This window comes from Jatropha curcas, chromosome 10 (assembly GCF_041381405.1).
Source record: "Jatropha curcas cultivar XTBG-Jc1 chromosome 10, XTBG_Jcur_1.0, whole genome shotgun sequence".
Classification (NCBI taxonomy): domain Eukaryota; kingdom Viridiplantae; phylum Streptophyta; class Magnoliopsida; order Malpighiales; family Euphorbiaceae; genus Jatropha; species Jatropha curcas.
The window spans coordinates 5,591,806-5,613,752 of NC_143160.1; the positions used below are offsets into that span (position 1 = coordinate 5,591,806).

At 35.3% G+C, this 21,947-nt stretch overlaps 5 protein-coding genes across 8 annotated transcripts; 2 read left to right on the top strand and 3 right to left on the bottom strand.

Moving 5' to 3' along the window:
• Window positions 1-2,281: 2,281 nt before the first annotated feature.
• Window positions 2,282-7,705, top strand: LOC105640441 (ADP-glucose pyrophosphorylase family protein). The gene is made up of 15 exons (XM_012224755.4): window positions 2,282-2,759; window positions 3,027-3,124; window positions 3,240-3,340; window positions 3,423-3,501; window positions 3,677-3,737; window positions 3,952-3,998; window positions 4,113-4,205; window positions 4,557-4,647; window positions 4,911-4,959; window positions 5,816-5,932; window positions 6,021-6,168; window positions 6,590-6,682; window positions 6,802-6,870; window positions 7,292-7,334; window positions 7,429-7,705. Exons 1-15 carry the CDS (start codon window positions 2,702-2,704, stop codon window positions 7,527-7,529), a joined length of 1,248 nt encoding a protein of 415 aa, XP_012080145.1. The 5' UTR covers window positions 2,282-2,701; the 3' UTR covers window positions 7,530-7,705.
• Window positions 7,706-7,749: 44 nt separating this feature from the next.
• On the bottom strand, window positions 7,750-10,968 carry DEL1 (DP-E2F-like 1). The gene is made up of 11 exons (XM_012224756.4): window positions 10,636-10,968; window positions 10,492-10,559; window positions 10,326-10,378; window positions 10,161-10,238; window positions 9,959-10,021; window positions 9,764-9,881; window positions 9,424-9,491; window positions 9,265-9,337; window positions 9,112-9,173; window positions 8,606-9,005; window positions 7,750-8,128 (listed from the first exon to the last, which is right to left on the bottom strand). Exons 1-11 carry the CDS (start codon window positions 10,725-10,727, stop codon window positions 8,037-8,039), a joined length of 1,167 nt encoding a protein of 388 aa, XP_012080146.1. The 5' UTR covers window positions 10,728-10,968; the 3' UTR covers window positions 7,750-8,036.
• A 464-nt stretch (window positions 10,969-11,432) lies between these two features.
• Window positions 11,433-15,697, bottom strand: OTP43 (Pentatricopeptide repeat (PPR) superfamily protein). 3 transcript variants are annotated; one of them, XM_012224757.4, is made up of 3 exons: window positions 14,098-15,697; window positions 13,863-14,011; window positions 11,433-11,942 (listed from the first exon to the last, which is right to left on the bottom strand). In XM_012224757.4, exon 1 carries the CDS (start codon window positions 15,695-15,697, stop codon window positions 14,228-14,230), a length of 1,470 nt encoding a protein of 489 aa, XP_012080147.1. In that variant the 3' UTR covers window positions 11,433-11,942; window positions 13,863-14,011; window positions 14,098-14,227. The 3 variants fall into 3 exon arrangements, with proteins under 3 accessions (XP_012080147.1, XP_012080149.1, XP_089571470.1); XM_012224759.4 differs by having other exon boundaries at window positions 11,433-13,255; XM_089715344.1 differs by having other exon boundaries at window positions 11,433-14,011.
• A 235-nt stretch (window positions 15,698-15,932) lies between these two features.
• Window positions 15,933-20,163, top strand: APC8 (anaphase-promoting complex subunit 8). Of its 2 annotated transcripts, none has more exons than XM_012224760.4 (4): window positions 15,933-16,073; window positions 16,594-16,900; window positions 17,975-19,225; window positions 19,343-20,163. In XM_012224760.4, exons 1-4 carry the CDS (start codon window positions 15,988-15,990, stop codon window positions 19,430-19,432), a joined length of 1,734 nt encoding a protein of 577 aa, XP_012080150.1. In that variant the 5' UTR covers window positions 15,933-15,987; the 3' UTR covers window positions 19,433-20,163. The 2 variants fall into 2 exon arrangements, with proteins under 2 accessions (XP_012080150.1, XP_020537476.1); XM_020681817.3 differs by having other exon boundaries at window positions 15,934-16,073; window positions 16,584-16,900.
• Window positions 20,164-20,289: 126 nt separating this feature from the next.
• Window positions 20,290-21,751, bottom strand: LOC105640446 (B12D protein). The gene is made up of 3 exons (XM_012224762.4): window positions 21,591-21,751; window positions 21,340-21,428; window positions 20,290-20,723 (listed from the first exon to the last, which is right to left on the bottom strand). Exons 1-3 carry the CDS (start codon window positions 21,618-21,620, stop codon window positions 20,576-20,578), a joined length of 267 nt encoding a protein of 88 aa, XP_012080152.1. The 5' UTR covers window positions 21,621-21,751; the 3' UTR covers window positions 20,290-20,575.
• Window positions 21,752-21,947: the final 196 nt, after the last annotated feature.

The window sequence follows — 21,947 nt, forward strand, 5'->3', positions numbered from 1 at the left end:
GAGATCTTCGTGAGAACAAAATGAAATAATGCCGGATAAGAGGTAATAAAAGGAAGAAGGATCAATGTAGTGAAATCAAAGCTTGTATCGAACTAAAATATTGCAAAATCTATAAACCCTTTGTAACTCTCTTATGATCTTGTATCGTTTGTGATATTGTTAGATTTAAATAAGAGTTGGAAAGTTTGGCATGAAAAAACACTACTGTGTTTGGTGGACGATGAATTTTGTGCGCCACAAATAACGAAATTCAGACGTTTATTAGAGATCCAAGCAGGAAATGCAAAGTCACATGCTTGACAATGACTTGGTTATCTTGTCAAGGTTTCAGTATGTGGAGCCAAAATCTAAAATAGACCCTACGTTTTCTCCATTACTGGCCCATTTGCCTTTCTTGCATTCTGCTAGTCCACCGGGGATACGGGACCATTCTGCAGATTGAAATGATATAACTCTCGTACGTACGGTAATATGTGGATGCTATTGTCCATATCGGCACTCCTAATGAATTGAAAACTAGAAATAGCATATTCGAAAGACGTGAGACCCAATGTTATTGGGTTAAAGCACAATGTTTCATGGCATAGCGTTTATATTAGCACAGATTACGAAACGATATTTAGTGTAATGTTAGTTAATTTTGCCGGATAGACATTTATTGCAATGTTTTAATTAATTTTGCCGAATAGAGTTTAAGCCTGCAATTATCAAGTAAAAACATATTTCTCATCCTTTCGGCGTTAAGAATTAAAAAAAAAAAAAAAAAAAAAATCATTTTAAATAATGGACAAGCGATTTGGAAGTTTACTTTTAATATAAACTTCTTACATTTCTTTTCTCAACAATAGTTTAAATTGTATTAGTATTTTGTTTACGAGGTGATAGAATGTTAAAGCAGCATATTCTTGCTCACTTGAATTCTTTAAACAGCATGGCCCCATCAATCGCATGGACGAATCAGGAGAAGTGGTTCATTTTTCAGCTTTGGATCTGAAGATATTCATTCCAATTTGACTAATTAAATTCTATCATTTGGATTACCATTCTTTTTTCTTCTTTTTCAAAATGAAGAATGGCTAGTCTTTAGCTTCAAGTCAGCCATTATTTAAGTGGTCAACTATTGTTCCAAAATGAATGCTGGATCTGTAGTTTGTGTTTAGGCTGATTAAAACAGAACGGGAAAGAAAAATATAAGTTTAATTAGTTTAATAATTTTGTTTTGATTTTGATTTTATATATTAAAAAATAGTTTAAGTTTTCTAAAATTAACCGATTTGATTCTAAATTTATGAAGATAATTTGCTTAACTGATCAGAAACACCCTTAGTTATGGGATATGAAAGACGAAGCAAAACATCCACTGTTATTCAAAATTTGAAAATCCCTTCATCTTTCTTTTTACCACAGGAAGCAAGTTCATAGTCATAGATGATCTACACTCTATACTCTCAGGATGGCCATATCGCCAACTCATAAAATGTAATTAGGCCTCTGCAATTGGCCATGTGTGGCTATCTTCACGGTTGCTATGCTACAACTCCCAATAATTTTTTTCCTTTTGAATGTACTAATTTTTAATTTAAATAGCTTTTTATGAAATTTAACAATTAGATATTTTGGTATATATATATATATATATGATATTAAGGTGATATATATTAACCCTAAGTAGTTGACAGACTATCTTCATTTTCTTGGATGAAGGTGGTTAGTTCACCGTGGAAGTAACATTTAAGGTATGATGATAGTTTGTTAGTTCCAGCTATCTACCTTTAACTAGAAAATGACATTACCATTTTACATTTCCTTCTTTTGTTCTTTAATTAAGGAGTGTGCTTAGCATTTTTTTTTTTTACCACTATTCCCATATTTTTTGATACATAACTAATTTTATCTCAGGTTTGTTGTTGCCATTCATTGTAAAATGCGTTAAATGTAAGCATTAAATGTTTTTTTAGTGTAAAGCACCTGTATCTAGAATCTAATTCGAGATTTAATCATAATTAAAGCTAGGCATATTTAGTGGAATTAAATCTGAAAACTCTTTCCACATGCTCGTGCTGTCAAATGACACACAAACCGCATGTTAATGCTTTCTTATTAATACATCAGAATTCAGAAATCAAAGAAAAAGAAATAAATAAAAGGATCCTTCTTAACAGTGAAGAATATACTAAGTGTTATTAACACCATGGCGGAGAGTGGGGCCATGAGCTGGAAGGTCCCACCAAAGTTCCAAACTGAAAGTCCCTTCACTACCCACCAGAATGCAATTGGCAATGGAAACTTCCCATCTCTTTATAAAAATTAGAAAATTGGAAACACAAAAAGACTTTCTTGCTGTATCACCTACTTATCGCTAGCTAGTGGTCTTCGTCTTTGCAAATGCCACTGCACAGACACAGTTGTTATTTCCTTTCACAGTTTCACGTATCACCAATTAACAGACTTCAGTACAATAGATCTTAAATAAATATATGTCCTTTTATTATTGTATTCTCCATTCCATTTTCTCTCTCTCTCTCTCATAAACAGAGTGTGGTAGGAGCTAAGAATTACAGATATTTTTAGCTCCAGTTTAGCTCGTAAACAGTGGACTGAATTGGTGTGATTGACGTATTCTCAGTTGAGTAGGGTCATTTGGGAAGCAATCTTTGTTAAGAAGCTTGGGATTGAAGATCTGGGTTTGCTTTGATTGGAGATGGGAAGTTCGGAGGAGAAGATTGTGGCTGTGATTATGGTCGGTGGACCCACCAAAGGTATAGATTTGCTTGAAATTTTTATTGTTGTAATGCTATGTTGTAGATTGTAGATTCATAATTCTGCATTTCCATTTTCATATGTTGTGTTATTTTGCAATCAAATGTTATTTAGCTGCTATTATTTTTGTACATATTACTGCATTTTGATTATTTGATCCATTTCTTTAGTTTCCTTTAATTTTGATGTAACTTAGTAATTGTGCGATTCACTTAAGAAATTCGATGGAATATATTTAATATATATATATTTTTTATTTAATTTAGGGACTCGGTTTCGGCCATTGTCATTGAATGTCCCCAAGCCTCTTTTTCCTTTAGCCGGACAACCTATGGTTCATCACCCAATATCTGCTTGCAAAAGGGTATTTAATCTAGTTTTTCAGTTGTTAGCAGTATCTTATTTGGGGATCCAATTTCCCTCCTTTGTATAATTTTCCGTATATAAACAAGTTTTTGAGATTGCATTTTCTGTCTCAGATTCCAAATCTAGCACAAATTTATCTCGTTGGTTTCTATGAGGAGCGAGAATTTGCTTTGTATGTTTCATCAATCTCTAATGAGCTAAAAGTCCCCGTGAGGTAACTAGCTTGATCATTTACTTTGTCATTTGCTTTATTTCCCATGTATTGTTCTTCCTGATTGTCAAATCTTTGCGTGTAGATATTTGAGGGAGGACAAGCCGCATGGTTCAGCTGGTGGGCTTTATAACTTCAGAGATCTAATCATGGAAGACAGTCCGGTTTTCAACTTAACCTATGAATTTTGTATTTTTTTTCTCTCTTTCCCTTTTGCATCTTCATTTGTAATGATATTATTATTCATGAATTGTAACATTTTCTGGATATTAGAGGTTGACTTTCAATTTTTATCATTGAAATCTTGGCAATGCTTGATTGCCACCTCTTTTTTTGCAGTCTCATATCTTCTTGTTGAATTGTGATGTTTGCTGCAGTTTTCCACTACCAGAAATGCTTGGTAATCATGTTTATGCTATCAAAATCCAATATCCCTTAAATTCTTAAATTGATTTGGATTTACTGTTTAGTTCTTCCTCAAAATATCTTGTGTATTATTAACCTGTGAAACAATTATTTTTATAGTTTTATTGGATTTACTGTTTAATGTTGCAAAGTCATTACTTTTAATTTAACAGAAGTCTTATCTCCTCTTTTGCTTATATTGTCTCCAGAGGCTCATAGAAGATATGGTGGAATGGGAACTATTCTAGTAATCAAGGTTGGTTGAGTGAAAAGTTTCAATGTAGGAATATCTATTTTGAGGTTTGTTCTTGCAGCAGTAGAATTTATGTGTTTCTTCATATTCTGACTTCATTATTGTATTCCTGTGCAGGTTTCAGCCGAGTCAGCCAACCAGTTTGGTGAATTGGTGGCTGATCTGAACACCAATGAATTGTTGCATTACACGGAGAAACCTGAAACTTTTGTATGTACCAGTTTAAAGATCCATTTGATATTTAATGCAACATCGAGATATTGGTACTATTTAGAGTAGTCCATTTGGTTCGAATATTGAACTCTTGCTTCTTTGAGAACTAGTTATAGAGAGGGAGAGAGTCAATTAAGAAGTATATATTGAATTCAACAGGACAACTTTTCTCTTCAGATATTCTGTTGTTGCAGAAATAATTATCTAAACACATAACTATTACTTTTGATCCTTCATTCTCAAAAGCAATGATTTTTCTCTCTTACTATTTCTTACTATTTTCCATATGTCTTCCCTTGATTTTTCTCTCTCTCTTATCTCATACTTATTTTGCACTGTGTGATGCAGGTAAGTGACCTGATAAATTGTGGTGTCTATGTGTTTACACCTGATATATTTAAAGCCATTCAGGGTGTTTCTTCTCAGCGAAAAGACAGAGGTCAGATATACATGGCTATGTTGATAGGATACTGATAAGTAATGATTTTAAAAATTTCCGCAATACCATATATGAGCATGCGCTTCTCTACAATTATTGGTTTTAAACAAGGTTTGATGTTTAGATTTGAAACATGAATAAACTAAGAGTGTTTCAACATTCTTCTTGTTCTATTGAATTTCTTTCAGCGACAGCTTTCCTGCTTATCATGCATATTGCTGGTCTCCCATGGGACATATCTAACCCTATTTAATATTTTGCAGCTCATCTCAGACGTCTTTCCAGCTTTGAAGCCCTTCAATCAGCCACAAGGTATGCCCATTCTCACCCAACACTTTTGCCCTTTAATCTTGATATTGATGCTTCTGAGCTGAGCACACATGTATTTTACCTTTGTTCCTGTAACTCTAGTTTCATTTTAATGTGGTTAATGCATTTTGCTGGTAAATTGGGATAATGTCATATAGCATGAAGGTGAATTGAATTGTCTATTTGACCATGTGCCATGAAGGTGCTATACTATTGATTTCTTGAAATGGTTAATAGCAAGTTCTCTTTGCAAGTCTAGCTGACAAGTTAAAAACCTCTAACTGGGATATTCAATAAACTTGGCATAAGTTTGAATTGAATCTAATGCATTGCATTTTTCTTCTTTCTAGCATTTGAACAGACAAAAATATGATAATGATGCCTGAAAGTAACCTTTTGTTATTGTGTTCATAATTCATGGAATATACAAATTATGGCATTAGCGTGGCTGATTCTGTTAATATTGACAAGAACTTGCCAACTGCATTATGTCGTTAGAGCAATCAAAATCGTGACCCTAATTGTGACAAGAAAAGTTAATGCTTCTCAACGCTGTCCCTTCTGTCCTTTATAGGAGGTTAATTTACTTTAAAACCAAGTTTCCAACTGAGATGTACAATTTTGACTGGGCTAGTATAAATTTTAATGCTTAATCTATAGTGTTCATGCATCAATAAATTACCATTGTGCTTGGAAAGGTTCAGATACAAACCTGAAGGCTATCTTTTGATCCAGAAATTCACCAAAAAATTATTAATATTTTCCCCTTCTTTTTTCAACTTCCTGTATTAGTGTTTCTATCCTTAAAAATTAGAACCCTCTAATGACTCTCTTCTTCTGATACAAATTTCTTCAACAGGAATCTTACTACAGATTTTATGAGACTGGATCAAGATATCCTGTCACCCCTTGCAGGGAAAAAGCAGCTATATACATATGAAACCATGGATTTCTGGGAACAAATTAAAACTCCTGGGTAAAGCTGAACTGTGTAACATCTTATTTCATATGTTGCTTTTTCCCTCTAAGGTTATTATTTGACCTTACCAAATCAACACTTGCAGAATGTCCCTAAAATGCTCTGCTCTGTATCTCGCCCAATTTCGATACACCTCCCCACATCTTTTAGCAAGTGGAGATGGATCGAGGAGTGCCACCATCATTGGTGATGTTTATATTCACCCATCAGCAAAAGTACATCCAACTGCAAAGGTGACTTTTTCATCTTGTTTCTGGTAACTGGTTTATTGATGTACAATGACTGAAGTATTGCTGGACGCTGGTCATTGGTCAGTTTCAATCTACTTAGTATAGTAGTTATTTGGTTTTATTCTCATGATTACTTACAACCAATCTATTTATCAAAACCGCTTGAACTGATGTTTGGAGATGAGAATCATGTATGTCCCTTGAACACCTTGCAAATATCAGAATGTGTTGGTTCAGTTTTTATTTTGCACCACTATGAAAATTAAGAAATCTAAAGGCAAAAGAGTGGAAAAAGTTGTATAATTACCAGCCATCCCTACCCCCACCCCCCTTCTCTTTTTCTTCTTCTCGCTTCTCCCTTCTTCCCCCCTTCCTATGTTTACTTCAACTATGATATTGATTTTTATGGAATTTGGTGAAACAGATCGGTCCCAATGTCTCAATTTCTGCCAATGCCCGCATTGGACCAGGTGCACGGCTTATCAATTGTATCATTCTGGATGATGTTGAAGTCATGGTAAGAAATGAAATTGAATTTTATATATAATAAATTTTATATATAACAGATACGGGAGTTGGGGTGGAGACCACCAAAATTCATTGTAAACTTGACAGCATGTTTTTCAAATTTCACAGGAAAATGCAGTTGTTATTCATGCAATTGTTGGATGGAAGTCTTCCATTGGGAGATGGTCCCGGGTCCAGGCAAGTTGGCTTTCTTGTGATACCTCTAAGCAAACGAGTGTTGACCATCATATATTACACACTCCTTCCCCAAGGTTCTTTTGGTTTAGTCTCATGACATTTAGCAATATTAAACCACAAGGATGCTCCTTAACATCCATGCTACAAATGGCAAATGATGTCTCATATCTCAAGTTTTCCGTTACTGTTAGGGCTAAAGTAACTAGTTTTTCTTTTTTCTTTCTTTTTTTTTTTTTAAGTTTTTTTCCCTTCTTGTCTGCTAATCATTGTTGGCTCATATCTCTTTCTGTTTGTCTAAAGTTTAATGTACTGCTCCTGTTTCTTCAATTTTCTAGTTCTACTATCTGTTCTTTTCCCGCTTGCTTTTCCTTCTGATGCATGGTAGCATTTCAGTTTATTAAGTTGAATCATCTTGTCACAGGCGGCTGGAGATTTCAATGCCAAACTTGGGGTTACAATCCTTGGTATTTTCTTGATAAACATTCCTTCTTTTCTTTTGCCATTATTTCTCTTTTCTAAATAGAGAACTTCAATCTGATATTGCTTTCTTTTCTCCAGGTGAAGCTGTGAGTGTTGAAGATGAAGTTGTGGTAGTGAATAGCATTGTTCTCCCAAACAAAACGCTGAATGTTAGCGTTCAGGAGGAAATAATCTTATAGCGGACCTGATTATACATCTCACATCCATTTTCAGTATCTCTCACTGTAGTGCCATCATATTGATCTATCTAGTTGTCTTGTAGAAAATCCAATATTTATAGAAGTTATTTTGTTACACACATTTGTAAATCGGCATCCACATGTAATAAAGAACTCTTCGTTGTGCTTGAATTAAATGAGAAGTTCCAGTCAAATCCTGGAAATTATAAAGGGGTTAATCTAAAATGTAACCAAAACTTTAACATCATTTTTGAATGTCTAGTGTTTTTGGTCTTAAGTAGAAACATGTGCTCTGCACTTGAATGCCAACTGTAAATTTGCAAGTCATTCATACAATCAAATGCTACACATTGAGCAAATGTGTAGATATCTCAACACTACAATAAATGAAATATCCGGAGGATGGGCATAATAAGGCCACATCTCTTCTTTATGCTTTAATGTATCAAAAAATTAAGAGGGCTCCCATTCTATCTAAATTAGCACATTAGGAAATGCAGAGAAGCATCAGGAGATTTGCTCTATTGGTTTCTTCCCAGCAACTTCAGTGTACCATGTTTTCCATGCTTCCATGTAATGAGCAAAGAGTTCTTTCAAAGCTGTAAAAATTCTCAGTAACATTAGAATCCAATTCCTACTGATGTACTCTGTTGCAAAATTCTGAGGAGAAAATAAAATCAGATTCATTTTTAAAAAAGCATACCATTTTAGCTGTTGTTAAAATAAATAAAAAAACTGGTTTTGCAATGTTTTATAATTAAAACATGATGAATTTAGATCAAAACAAATTATGATGAACTCTAATCAAGATTTTAAATATGTTAGTACTTTTCTCAACAACAGTTAAAAAAACAATGCCAAATAGACCCTTAAATGATGCTCTGCAAAAGACGTGAATTGTTACTCAATTCACACCATTTATTAACAAGAATGCAGAAACACCTGAGTTTAGTTGCTATTTCATCTATATCATACTTCTGATGACCAACCTAAGTAATTGGATCATGGAAAGATTGTGCTATATTCAAACTTAAAGTCAAATCTTTCAATTGCAAGCATGAAGCATCATGTTATACCTTGATTGTGATACTGAGGGCGGTATGTAGATGCGAGGCTCTCCATATCATGAATCTGAGTCATTTTATTCTCAGAGCTACCAACTTTGGCTACTGTAACAGGAGCAAAAGGGCCAAACCGGTAATTCTTTGAGCCCTCCTGTGAATCCTGATCCAAATTGCTTCTATCAGCAATAGTCACTACATCCTCAACTTTTATTTGATTGTGCATTTTTAAATTATCGCATCTACTCCAATTGGCTGAGGAATCATCTTTTGTTCTTTTGAAACAAATGTTAGTCACATCAACCCCAAATTTTCTTTTCTTGGGCTCAGCCAAAGTATCAGCTAATCCACTGTCAGATTTCCCTCCCAAACCCAACCACCTGAACGCCGGTTTCCTGGTTTCTGCTGTATGAGTCTGCACATTGTTTAATTTAAACTCTTTAGATTGAACAAGTTGGAATGGTGACTCAGACATAAAAGTTTGCGAATTCATTTAATTTTCCTATAAACATTTGGAATACCTTCTCAATCAGTTTCAAGGAAGAAAGCACATTTGCAATGTCATAGAGCCGCCTAACTTTTGCTGCAGAATCATGTTTTGGAGGGATGTTAACCAAAGAATTCAGAAAACAATACTATTACACATCAGAAGGAGAAAATTTGAGAATAATTACTTCTCATAATCGACGAATTATGGACATCCCCAAGCAATAGTTTTGCAGCTTCATCAAGAGAGATTAGGTTCACCTGCAAATAAACCATTTCTAATCAAGCACAAACTTGAAATATTATTTCTGAGAAAAATCACAGGATTAATACCATAAAGTTCTTACTTTAGAACACAGGAAAATCTTGACAAAATTCTGTGTTAGAAGTCCCAATGACTTTTCTTTTCTATTATCTGCAGGATAAACAATAAAGCTTGGTCATAAAATGTCATTTAAGTCACTATGAAAATCTAGCAGATAAACAACTCGCATCATGTTGCTTAATTTGCAGCCAGATTTTTCAGAAAAACACAATCGCATTAAACTGAATAGTTGTGAGCTAGAGAAAAATGCTAACTGTTTTTTTTTTTTTTTTTTTTTTTTTTTTTTTTTTTGGTAATTCATCTACCATGTCTGATTAAATTATTCTCAACATTAATTTCTTGAGCTTGTGAAAATCACTTACCAAATCTTGAGGCTGCCGTTGATTTGACAATGCCACTAGGAATTGGATTATCATTCTGGCTTCCAATGTTGGGGTTGGAATCCCAATCATCCTCATCATCATTGTCATCATCTGAAACCTAAAGTAAGACGAACATGTATTTTGCATCAACTTTCAGAAAATAAAACTCTCTACAAGGTTAGGTAATTCACTTACTTTCTCAAAATTGCTGCTTTGCTGCTTATCAAAACTGCTTAAATTTTCCCTCAAACCCTCCTCCTATTATATCATAAAAGACCCAGATCAGTTCCATTTTCACGTAGAAAATTTATCAACCAACCTCTATATTCCAACTACAAATTTAAAACGAAAAAGAAAATTAAAAAAAAAAAAGGAGAAAATGAAATTCACTTCCGACCTTTAATTCCCGTAGAGCATTTGGGATTGCTCCAAAACCTTTCCATGTATACTTATTCTTAGCTTTTCTTGAAAGAACCTAAAAAGTCATCAAATACCTAGATGAGAAAAATAATAAATGCGCACACAAAATCTAAATTTACAACCCAACTACGAAGATACTCACACCGACACTCTCTAAAACATTAACGATATCATAGATTCGCCGCCTCTCAACGCCTGCAGGTCTCAAAAACAACTAAAGTTACAATTCCAACCACAATCAGGCACATCAACATAACAAACAAACAAACAAACAAAAAAAGCGTATCAAAGAAATGAAGATAAAATACCCAATTTTAGAGCAGCATCGTCTAGCCCAATGACTTCAATGCCATCTCTATCATACAAGCTCAAGAAACTGCACCCAACAAATCGAACATCAAAAGCAAATCCAAAGAAAAAACTGAAATGTAAAGAAAGACAAAGATTGGTACTTGGTGCATAGAAGACCAAGGGATTTCTGTTTTCTGCTATAAGTGTGGTGGCGACAAGAGGATTCCGGCCCCTCACTAGGTAATACCGGCATCGTTTTGCAATCAGATCTAAGCAGACGAGTGAAAAGTTGTGAAATGGAGGGAAGAGAGTAGCAGCCGGAGAAAGAAAGCGCAGTCGAAGAGATATAGATGCGGCTAAAGACCGTTAAAAGAGCTGAGAGGGACAGAGAAGGGTTGATTGATTAATGGCGTGGCAAAGTTTTTCGAAAGAGAGGGGATATTGAGTGCTGTACTGGAGGAGGGATTTGGAGCTTTAAAACTTTGAAATATACGATAGATTAGCGGGAATTTGAATTGATGGCGGTTGTCTCCAACGCGCCCGTGGAAATTTTCAAAATTACTGTTAAAATTAATTATAACAATATATTAATTATTATGTCATAAAGTGTTAGTAAATGTTATTATCCAAATCCTTTTAAAAAAAAGAGTTATTATCCAAATCAATATAATTATTTATATTGCTTAAACTTCCAAATAAATTTTAATTAATCCTAATTTTACAAAACTTAGTTATTATTCACATAGTTGTTAATTTAGTTAAGTTAGAATATTTTTTTTATTGATAAGGTGAATATGATATTTTCCAAAATTAGAAGATCCGATGAGATGGGACAATAGTTATTGATGAACATTAATTATTATTATTATTATTTTTTTTGGATATCGCTTATTATTTAAACTTAATGTTTTCGAAATGCATAATATTAAATGAATGATGCTAATAATAATAATTATCATAAACGAAAAGATGAACTCCTTCATCACTAAACTTGGACTAACTTAATCCAAACTCAGTTAAATAAGAACAAAACGATGAACTCCGTAATTAAACTTGGATTAAATAAGAACGAAACGACACATAAAGGAAAAACAAAAATTTCGTTTTGGCCATAGCAGCAGTACTCCGCATCTTCTTTCTTTTTCCCCTCTCGCACCAACCGCAACACCACTCTATAACTTGGCCAATCTTGTTTTCCAAAACCAATCTCTCTCTAACTTGTTCAAGGTGTTGCTTAGATATATTACCATTGCTTCATTTTCTCGTCTTCCCCATGACTCTCTCTCTCTCTCTCTCTGCCTGTGCTTTTCTTAAATGAGCCTCAAGCTTCATCGTTTTCTTTATTGTTGATACCAAGTCTTCTAAAACAAATGGCGGTGGAGTCCACGGTTCTTAGCAAGACTCCTAATTGTTGCTTTTTTAGCTCTTGCAAAGCAGATCGTATACCATGCCCATGCAGATGAAATTACTACATTGAAGAGTTGAACAATATCACGTAAAACAGGTGAGTGCACATGTAACTGTAGACCAGGGCTTGTGTGCAGTTGCTTGACAAAAGGTTTGTTCAATTCTCCAATATGTTTAACCTTTGATATAAACATATTAAATTAAAAGCTTGTTTGATGTAAAAAAAGTACTCTACATAATATGTTTCAAACTTTTCTAACTGCATCACAAATAGCAATGTCTAATGCCCTAAGAAAAAGAAGGAAGACCAGCAGAACTTAAACCCAAAATTCTATGGGATAAGATTATAAATATTAATTTTAGTTATGTTTAACATAACTGCAACCAAAACACAACACTCTCCCAGTATGGAGACGCCTCTATCAAAGGAGTTGACAGGAGACTAAGATTAGCACACGTGACCGTACGAGAGACTTTATTTCCAAATGCATTAGATTTGTTAGCTCAGGAAATTCATAAAGATGTAACACTGTCCGAAGAGAAGACCCAAAATAAGGTACCTTAATACATAATCAAAAGGGAAAAAGAGAAAAAAAAAAAAAAAAAAAAAAAAAAAAAAAAAAAAACAAGAAAAAAACCCAACAAAACTGCATATATAATAAACGTCAGTAGCTGAGAGAGGCAGCATGAAACTGGATGAAAACACAAGGTATATGTGAAAACTTATCAATAAATACCTCCCTGAGTAAGGGAACATATATGTGAAAACTTATCAATCAATACCTCCCAGAGTAAGGGAACATCTGAAGAAAGAAAGCTGATCTCATCCCCACAATAATTAAATGAATTGAGGCTTGTGTTAGAGATTTCAATTGTTTCAAGGTAATAACAATATCGTATTTCCAAATATTTTAGTAGAAGTGATGGGCCAGAATTAGAAACTCTCTAAGCTGATCAAATCACAAGAGCCATGCACTATTTCAAATAGAGTGTCAACTGTCAACAGATGCACAAGGATACAAGCAAGTTTGAAAATAACTGATCGGAAGAAGCTCTAGTTGCATTCACAAGTTCTTGGAGAAAACTATAACTTGCAATTGTTCCTAATATGTTCACCAACTCATCAAATTCAGCTCAAGAATTTGGACCCTCTTCCATTCGTAATAACACTAGTAAATAGTAACATTAACATCTAGATCATAAAAAATATGTGCTTTCCTTTGCACTCTAAAAATAATTAGTTAGTTAGCTTAGTTAGATGTTAGGGATTGAAGTGAAATTTTTATTCCTATTTTCTTTATTAACGCATAGGGAAGCAGCAAGTAACAATATCATTTCAAGTTGGTGGATGTCTTGTGGCTTTTCCCGTCCTTCCTACATTTACATGCAAATGAACCATTAACAGAAATAGCAAAAGAGGAAAGCTCAATGAAAATTCCTTAAGATGGAAGTCTCCAAATTAAATGTATTAATTGGAGTTAGTCTTAAATGAAGACAAAATTTGGTTTGATCTAGATGATAGTGTTGCTAGCATTATCAATGAAAGGATTAAAATGGCTTTGGAGAGCTACCTTCAAATTTTCCTCACATGTGACCTTGTGCATCGAGTGATTTTCAATCCCTCAAGGCACTCTACTCTTAGAACGACTAGTAGTGCACAGGTACTATAATGTGAAAAATGGTTTGTTCCATTCTCCATCCAATAGATTGAATGATGTTTCATTGAAAAAAAAAATAAAGAAATAAAAAAGCATAAGAGCAAAGATCGTATAATTCTATTCAAGGAAGAGAGTCTTTGATATAAGCACATAAAATTAAAAGCTCGTTTAATGTAAAAAACACTCATAGATAATATACTTTAATTGCATCACAATTAGTGATGCCTAATACCCAATGAAAAAGAAGAAGATTTTATAGACCTTAAACACAAAATAGCATGGTATAAAACTATAAATACTATTTTTAGAAAAATTAAACAAACCTGATGCTGCAACATAAATCTCTCCAAGTATGGAGATCCTTCTATAAAAGGAGTTGACAGAAGGAGACTAAAATTAGGAGGTGTGCTTCCTTTATTTCCAAATACTTAAGATTTGTTGGTTCCGGAAATTCATAAAGATGCAACATTCTCTGAAAAGAGAATTCACAAAAATAAGGCACCCTAATATATAATCAGAATATAAATAAATAAATAAATCATAACTGCATATACTAACCTTCAAATATCCAATGTCCAGTCTTAGAAACTGTAGCTGGGCGAGGTAGCATGAAGCCCCAGGGGAGGGGGAAGGAGCAGGGTGGGGGAACATTCTATAATTTAAGAGCTAATTTGAATTCCAAAACGCTTCATAATTTGAATTTTCGTGGAAGACGACCAAATCTACTCTGTAAACTCAGAATCTCTTTAGCAAAAGTTTGGTTACCAGTTAATAAAAGCCCATCAAGCACACGGTTGAAAGTAAGTTTCTGAGGTAGAAATCCTCTATCAACCATCTCAACCAACAACTTCCCTGCCACCAAGAGATCATCCGATTTTTTCCTCACAAACATTGCACTTATAAGCACATTATAAGTGTCCAAATTTGGCAAGCAATTCCCACTATTCATCTTCTGAAACAAATCTAACCCCTTTTCAATTTCTCCTGCATCACAAAAGTATGTAATCAAAATATTGTATGTTTGAACATTTGGTTCGCATTCATCATCTTTCATTCTTTCCATAAATTCCATTGCCCTCTGCATTTCACCTACATGACACAATCCTCTAATCACCAAATTATATGTTACTGAATTAGGGACATAACCCTTTTTCACCATGTCATCAAAAACCAATATAGCATTCTCTACACTATCCTTCTTACATAGAACTTGAATTAAAGCATTATAAGTAGCCACAGAAGGAAGCACCCCTTCTTTAATCATCTGATCAAAAACCTTTTGAGCTCGCTTAATCTCACCGACAGTACCAAGTCCATGAATCACACTAGTGTAAGTAACAACATCAATCTCCAATTTCCTCCTCTTCATTTCCAAAAAGAAATTCCAACCTTCATTGACTTGACCTGCTTTAAAATAACCATTAAGCATTATGTTGTAAGTAGTCAAATTTGGTGTCACTCTTCTCTCCACCATCTCCTTTAATAATTCTAATGCTTTTGGTGTCCTTTTGATCAAGCACCAACCATATACAATTATATTATAACTAATACAATCAGCCTTAAATCTACCCCTTAAAACCTTAAACAAATTATAAGCCATTTCTACTCTTTTAGACTTACATAACACATCAAGAATCGTATTAAACGAGGAAAGATCTTGAAAGCATCCATATTCATGCATAGACATAAAAAGCTTTACAGCTCTATGGGGTTTCCCGGCAGCCGCATACCTTTCGGCGATGATTGCGAAGGTTTTAGGGGAGGGGCCAACGCGGCAGGCGCGCATTCGAGAAACGAGACGCCAGAGGTTCCTATAATCGCGGAGGCGGGCGGCAATGTCAATGGCGTGGTCGAAGGAGGAAGCGTGGTGGCAATAGAAAGGGTGGTGGCTAAGGAGGTTAAAGAAATGAAGGGCCTTTGGGCCATGGTTCCATAGGCGTTTAAGGACTGTGTTTACTAGCTGTGGAGTCCACTGAATGGTAGGAGAGTGAAGGGAACGGGCTAGAGTTTCTGGGTTTGACGAATTGAGAATAAGAGAGGCCAGACCGCTGGCTTCCGGTGATTGCGATTGTGGGGTGGCTGTGAAATTGCGGTGGGGTTGCGGTGGCTGGAGACGACGGAGATGAAAGTTGTTAGCTTTGAGCAGATGAGTAAGCATTTTAACTTTTAGGTCACATTTTGTTTTTTGGAGTGGAAAGACTGGATTTTTAACTTCTTAAACATAAGGAGAGAGAAAATTGTCATCTGGGCTTTCTACGTGAAATGGGCTTTACGTCGCTCAAGTCCAAGAATTGAGAGACGCTCTCTGTTTCTGTCTCTCTTATTCTTCAAAAACCTGGGCGCCTAATAAAACCACCAAACTTCATTTTGATTTTAGAATCAGCAGAAGAAGAAGAGCGCTACCATTGTTGTTGCTTCAAGTAAAAGAAGAGAGAGATAGGAGGATCGATGAGTGCAAGAGAAAGTTGCAGAAACGAGCTTCGAACTGCGATTCGCCAACTCAGCGATCGTTGTCTTTACTCTGCTTCCAAATGGTAACTCTCTTCCGCTCTAGAACCCTAAACACGAGTCATTCTGTTTCTTTCTGTATCTGCTAATAAATTTCTGTTTGAACTTTTTGTCTTGCTCTAGAAACTGAAATATGTGCTCATTTTGGTTAAGATACTTCCAAGTTGCTGCTTATTCAATACCTAAATAAAATTGCTGATTTGTCAACTCTGATCCTTTTTTATTCTTTTTTATAATCTCTTTCCCTCATTAGTTGATGTGCATTTGGGTAATGAATAAGTTCAGAAAAAGAAAAATACGAAATTTTGGAAATGTTCGCATTTATCTTTATTTATAATTATGTTAAATAGTAACTTAATTATAGTAGGCATTTCCTCAAACTCAATTTAGTAAACTTTGGATTGTTATTTGCAACAAATCAGTTCTGAAAACAGTATACCACCGTTTCATATAAATAAATAAGATTTTCAAATTTCTGCTGGAACTCATTTCAGTGTTTTATCATTAGCAATGCGTTACTTTAATTTTATCATTAGTGGTGTTCAGGGCAGGAGAGCAGCTGGTGGGAATCGAGCAGGACCCTGCAAAGTTCACTCCTTCAAACACTAGGTTCCAGCGTGGAAGCTCAAGCATTCGCAGAAGATTCCGTACCAATGACATTACTTCTACTCCAGCAGCTGGTGTATCATATGTTTCTACACCTGTGATGGAGGAAGATGAGGTGGTGGATGGGGACTTCTACCTTCTGGCAAAGTCATACTTTGATTGCCGAGAGTATAGAAGGGCCGCAAATTTGCTTCGAGATCAAACTGGAAAGAAATCTGTGTTCCTGAGATGTTATGCTCTTTATCTGGTTTGTAGCATTCTTATACAATGATCTAATTCTGCTCATTCTTTTTTTCTTTTTTCTTTTTCATGATGACATAGTTATGATGTCTTAGGGACCAAAATGTAGCTTTAGCTGTTCTCCAACAAGATTTTTGTGAATTAATTGGATCAAATTGTCCATAAAAAGTGCCTATATATTCCTTTAGTAAACACTGGGGAAATTGCAAAATGTAGAACGCAATGGTACTAAATATAGACTCATGGAAGTCAATGCTTTGATTTGTTTTCTGTTTAATTTTTAGAAGCCATTAAAGGAGTCTGATGCAAATGTTGACTTGAGAGGATTGTTATTAGTCCAACTAAAAACTTGAAGAGAGGCTAGCATTGGCCTTATGAGGATTAGATTAAAGAACCTGGTTTCAGGACAAAAAAGAAAGGTCTGTATATTGCATCAATATTGAGGAGTGGGGACAGTTTAGAGTTAGGTGATGATTTATCTGCTTCTGCTTTTTAAGTATTAACTGCGAGAGTATGTTGCATAAATCAAGTAGAACATGAAATAACAGAGAACTAGCTACTGAACCTGTAATATAAATTCAGAAGTGCTCATTTATATGAGGAATTGGTAGCTGGTGTTTCTGTGAAATTTCTTGCTTTGTTTGTTTAACATGCTTTTAAGTCTTTTGTTCTCTTCACCTCATGTCAGGTTTACTCTGCTGGTTTATGCTGAAAATATTTGAAAAGTAAATAATACAGGGAACCTGATGAATTTATATCATCAACCTGCATTTCACATTCAATTGCTTTCCAAAAGGAGAAGGCTGGGGAGAAAAAATCTCTTATGAATGCTTTACATTTCACTTTATCATTAATTAGAGTTTGCATGAACTCTGCTTCTGGTGGTTGCTGGTTGTAGACTTGTAGTTGCATCCATAGTCTTGCATTGACAACATGATTTACTTCTAAAACATCATGCACGTTTGATGAGCATTTAATCTGGTGTAACCAATTTGCCTGATATCAATCCTAAATCAAGCTTCTCTGATGTTATACTAGTAAAATTCTGTACTTTTATCTTACCCTTCTATTTGGTTTAAAGGCTGGAGAAAAGCGGAAAGAAGAAGAGATGATTGAACTTGAGGGACCCTTAGGAAAGAGTGATGCTCTAAATCGTGAACTAGTATCTCTGGAGAGAGAATTGTCAACACTCCACAAGAATGGCATGATTGACCCCTTTGGTTTGTACTTATATGGTCTTGTACTTAAAGAGAAAGGCAATCAGAACCTTGCTCGAACAGTTCTTGTTGAATCTGTGAATAGCTACCCTTGGAATTGGAGTGCCTGGTCCGAGCTGCAGTCCTTGTGCACTACAATCGAGATCTTAAACAACCTTACCCTCAGTAATCATTGGATGAAAGATTTCTTTCTTGCCAGTGCTTACCAAGAGCTGCGGATGCACAGTGAATCCCTGGGAAAATATGAATCTCTACAAACCACTTTCAGTTTCAGTAATTACATACAGGCTCAAATTGCTAAAGCCCAGTACAGTTTAAGGGAATTTGAACAAGTTGAAGTAATATTTGAAGAGCTACTGAGGAATGATCCCTATCGAGTAGAAGACATGGATATGTATTCCAATGTGCTCTATGCAAAGGAGTGTTTCTCTGCTCTCAGTTACCTTGCCCACAGGGTATTTATGACGGATAAATATAGACCTGAATCCTGTTGTATCATTGGAAATTATTACAGTTTAAAGGGGCAGCATGAAAAATCTGTAATGTACTTTAGGAGAGCACTCAAGTTGAACAAAAATTATTTATCTGCCTGGACCCTTATGGGTCATGAGTATGTTGAGATGAAAAATACTCCGGCTGCTATTGATGCATATCGACGAGCTGTGGATATAAATCCACGTGATTATCGAGCTTGGTATGGACTGGGACAAGCATATGAGATGATGGGCATGCCCTTCTACGCTCTTCACTACTTTAAGAAGTCTGTATTCTTGCAACCAAATGATTCTCGGCTGTGGATTGCCATGGCTCAGTGTTATGAAACTGATCAGCTTCACATGCTCGAGGAGGCAATCAAGTGTTACAGAAGAGCTGCAAATAGTAATGACAGGGAAGCAATAGCCCTACACCAGTTAGCAAAGCTCCATGCTGAGCTTGGCCGTGCTGAAGAAGCAGCATTTTACTACAACAAGGACTTAGAGAGGATGGAAGCTGAAGAGAGAGAAGGACCAAATATGGTTGAAGCTCTGCTGTTCCTTGCCCAACACTGCAGAGAGCAGAAGAGATTTGAAGAAGCAGAGGTGTATTGTACCCGTCTTCTGGATTACACTGGCCCAGTGAGTTCTATGATCTATTTAACTTGTGTGTTTTAATTAAGAAAATTGATAATCAAGTTTACAAGTTTCAAAAATAAAGTAGGTTATGCTTTATTATTTCTTTGTCCATGGTTCCAGGAGAAGGAAACGGCAAAGAATATGCTTCGAGGAATGAGAACAGCAGAATCCAGTTTCCCTTTAATGGATGTTGAACATTTTCATCCCTGACCAACCTTATAAAGTATGCCTCCCTTTCCTCAGTTCCATGCTTATTGAAATCAACTAGAATGAAATTACTGCAATTTGCTCAATTATGATACCTAAGTATATCTCTGGACTAGAATGATGCAGAGCTATTGGTATACTTTGGACATTAATCTTGACACACTGCTCTACACTAAATTGTTCCAATTGATAGTTTTGGTCTGAAGCATCTTCCTTAAGGTAATGGTGCTGAAGCTTGAGGGTCAATGGCAGGTCAGATATCAGCCAGGCCGAAAGAGATTATTTAACATCTGTTGTATAATTGTGTTAGTTGGAATTTCAAGCTGAGTTTGGCATTTAATTTTCTCAAATGATGTGCGAGACTTTGTTTTATCTTATTGTCATCCCTGAAGCCACTGGTAAGTATTGGGTAGTGAAGCGCGATGAGTTGGGGAATCTCATTCCTTTCCACAGTAAGCTGGTGGAAAGAAAGAACACTACAGCAGGCTTAGGCGAGGGGTTTTGCCAGATGTTAATGGAAGTGAAGAGTGCAACGCATTTAGATCATTTGTCCACTTCGAGGGATGACTACCTGCAAGAGAGAATTCATGCAATTTTGAGGTTTTCTAGCTCTAATTTTGTGAGAGATATGTAAGTTCTTTTTCAATCTATATAATTTTTTCTTCCTTCTTCTGAAACATATAGTTACATGCTCAGTTAAAATTTGTATAATGATTGGTGAAATCTTCCTGTAATACTCAATGTTCCATGCCAGAACGTTAGATGTCGATCAGCTTAATCATAACGCAACTTGAATGAGAATTGCATTTGAATTGTTTTCTTAACTTCTGGCAATAAGAGGTCTTATAAACAGCTTCAACTGTTCAAACTTAATTAAACATTGCACTTCAATATTAACAAATGTTGCAGCTTTCATACAACATCGAAACATATAAAAAGAAAAAAGGATTCAATGATGCTGTCTCAATTAATTCAAGGTTCGACAAAGCTTGAGCTTATCATAAATCCATCCAGAGTTTATTTTCAGTTCAAAAACACTCGTTCAACCCAAGATGTTACACGAACTTCTGTCACAAAAACAGCCACAATGAACTGTATCTCAAATTTTCTTTATAGTTTAGAACATCAAGCGCCTGTCATCACTTTTCATTTGGGGTCTGTGAAGAAGCTGTTGAGGGATGGCATTATTTCAGGGGCCCTGTTGCGAACATATTTCCGTAGAAAATGTTGAGAGTATTTTTCTCCCTCCTCAAAGTTGTCCAAAACTCCGGCAGCCCTGGTCTGCTTGCTAACCCTGTTTCAAAATGAATCCAAAACAAAAATGTAAATAAAGTCGTTCAAACAATTTACTTTTGTTAAAAATGGAACTTTTGAACTTCCGACTGATGCTAGAATCACAATACAATCCAGAAAATTTGAACTTCTGACTTATACGAGAATCACAATTCAATCCAAAAAATTAATTTGGTAGTACTGCTATCCTCGGATGCTAAACAACGTGCTAGTTTCCTTGTAATCATAAAAAAGAACAAAAACAGAAGAAATCCAACAGATATATAATCTATTTCGACTACCCCTCACAATGTCCCAAATGAACTTCCATAATCAAAATAAACATCAAACTTCATTTAGTTCAATTGGTCGGATTCCATAAATAAGAGACAACAATTAAAGCCTTGATAAAAATAAATAAATAAATATATTGCATATAGATTAATGAAATATCAGTAGACTGCCCTCCCTAACAACTTATAGCATCAAGCTTTTGATTTTATTATCCATAACACACATCATCATCATCCCAAAATTATCGTAAAAAAGGAATCAAAAGCTGAAATCGAAAGAAATAAGCATACATGCATGAGCAAATATCTACATATACTAGTATATACGGATTTATATATAGAGACCTGACTTCAGGGTTGATGCAGATGTTGCGGACCAGCTGGAACCCGCAGATCCCGACGGCAACTCCGACGGCCGCAAAAAGAGGATAGACCTATACATCAAAAATAAATCAGTACTACTAAGACCTATGTATAGTCTATCTCTGAAAATCTATAGTTCTATACCCTACAAATACAACAAACAGAGTCAAACAAGAATAAATAACGAGCGGAAATGAACCGATCTGGCCAACAGTAGAAGGATCTGAACTCACCTCAGGCCTAAGCCATCGACTGCCCGCCATTTGAAGTCACCAACAGGACGTATCGGAGGAAAGACGAAAGAAGATTTTGAGCTTTTCTCTGCAAGGGAAAGACGGAAAGAGGAAGAAATGAGAAATTGAAACGAGTAAAAACAAAGGAGACTTTATCTTGACTTGGGGTTTGTGCTTTTTTTTATTTTTTTAATTGTTTCTTATTTTAAAATGGGAAAATGATAGAAGCTGATTGGGCTGTTTTGGTAGAGCATGACTACTTGTCCAATAAAATCACGACACGTCGTCCAATAGTCGTATTTTGCAAAGCCCTATAAACATGGCATTATTGTCTTTATACTGTATTTCATCTAATTT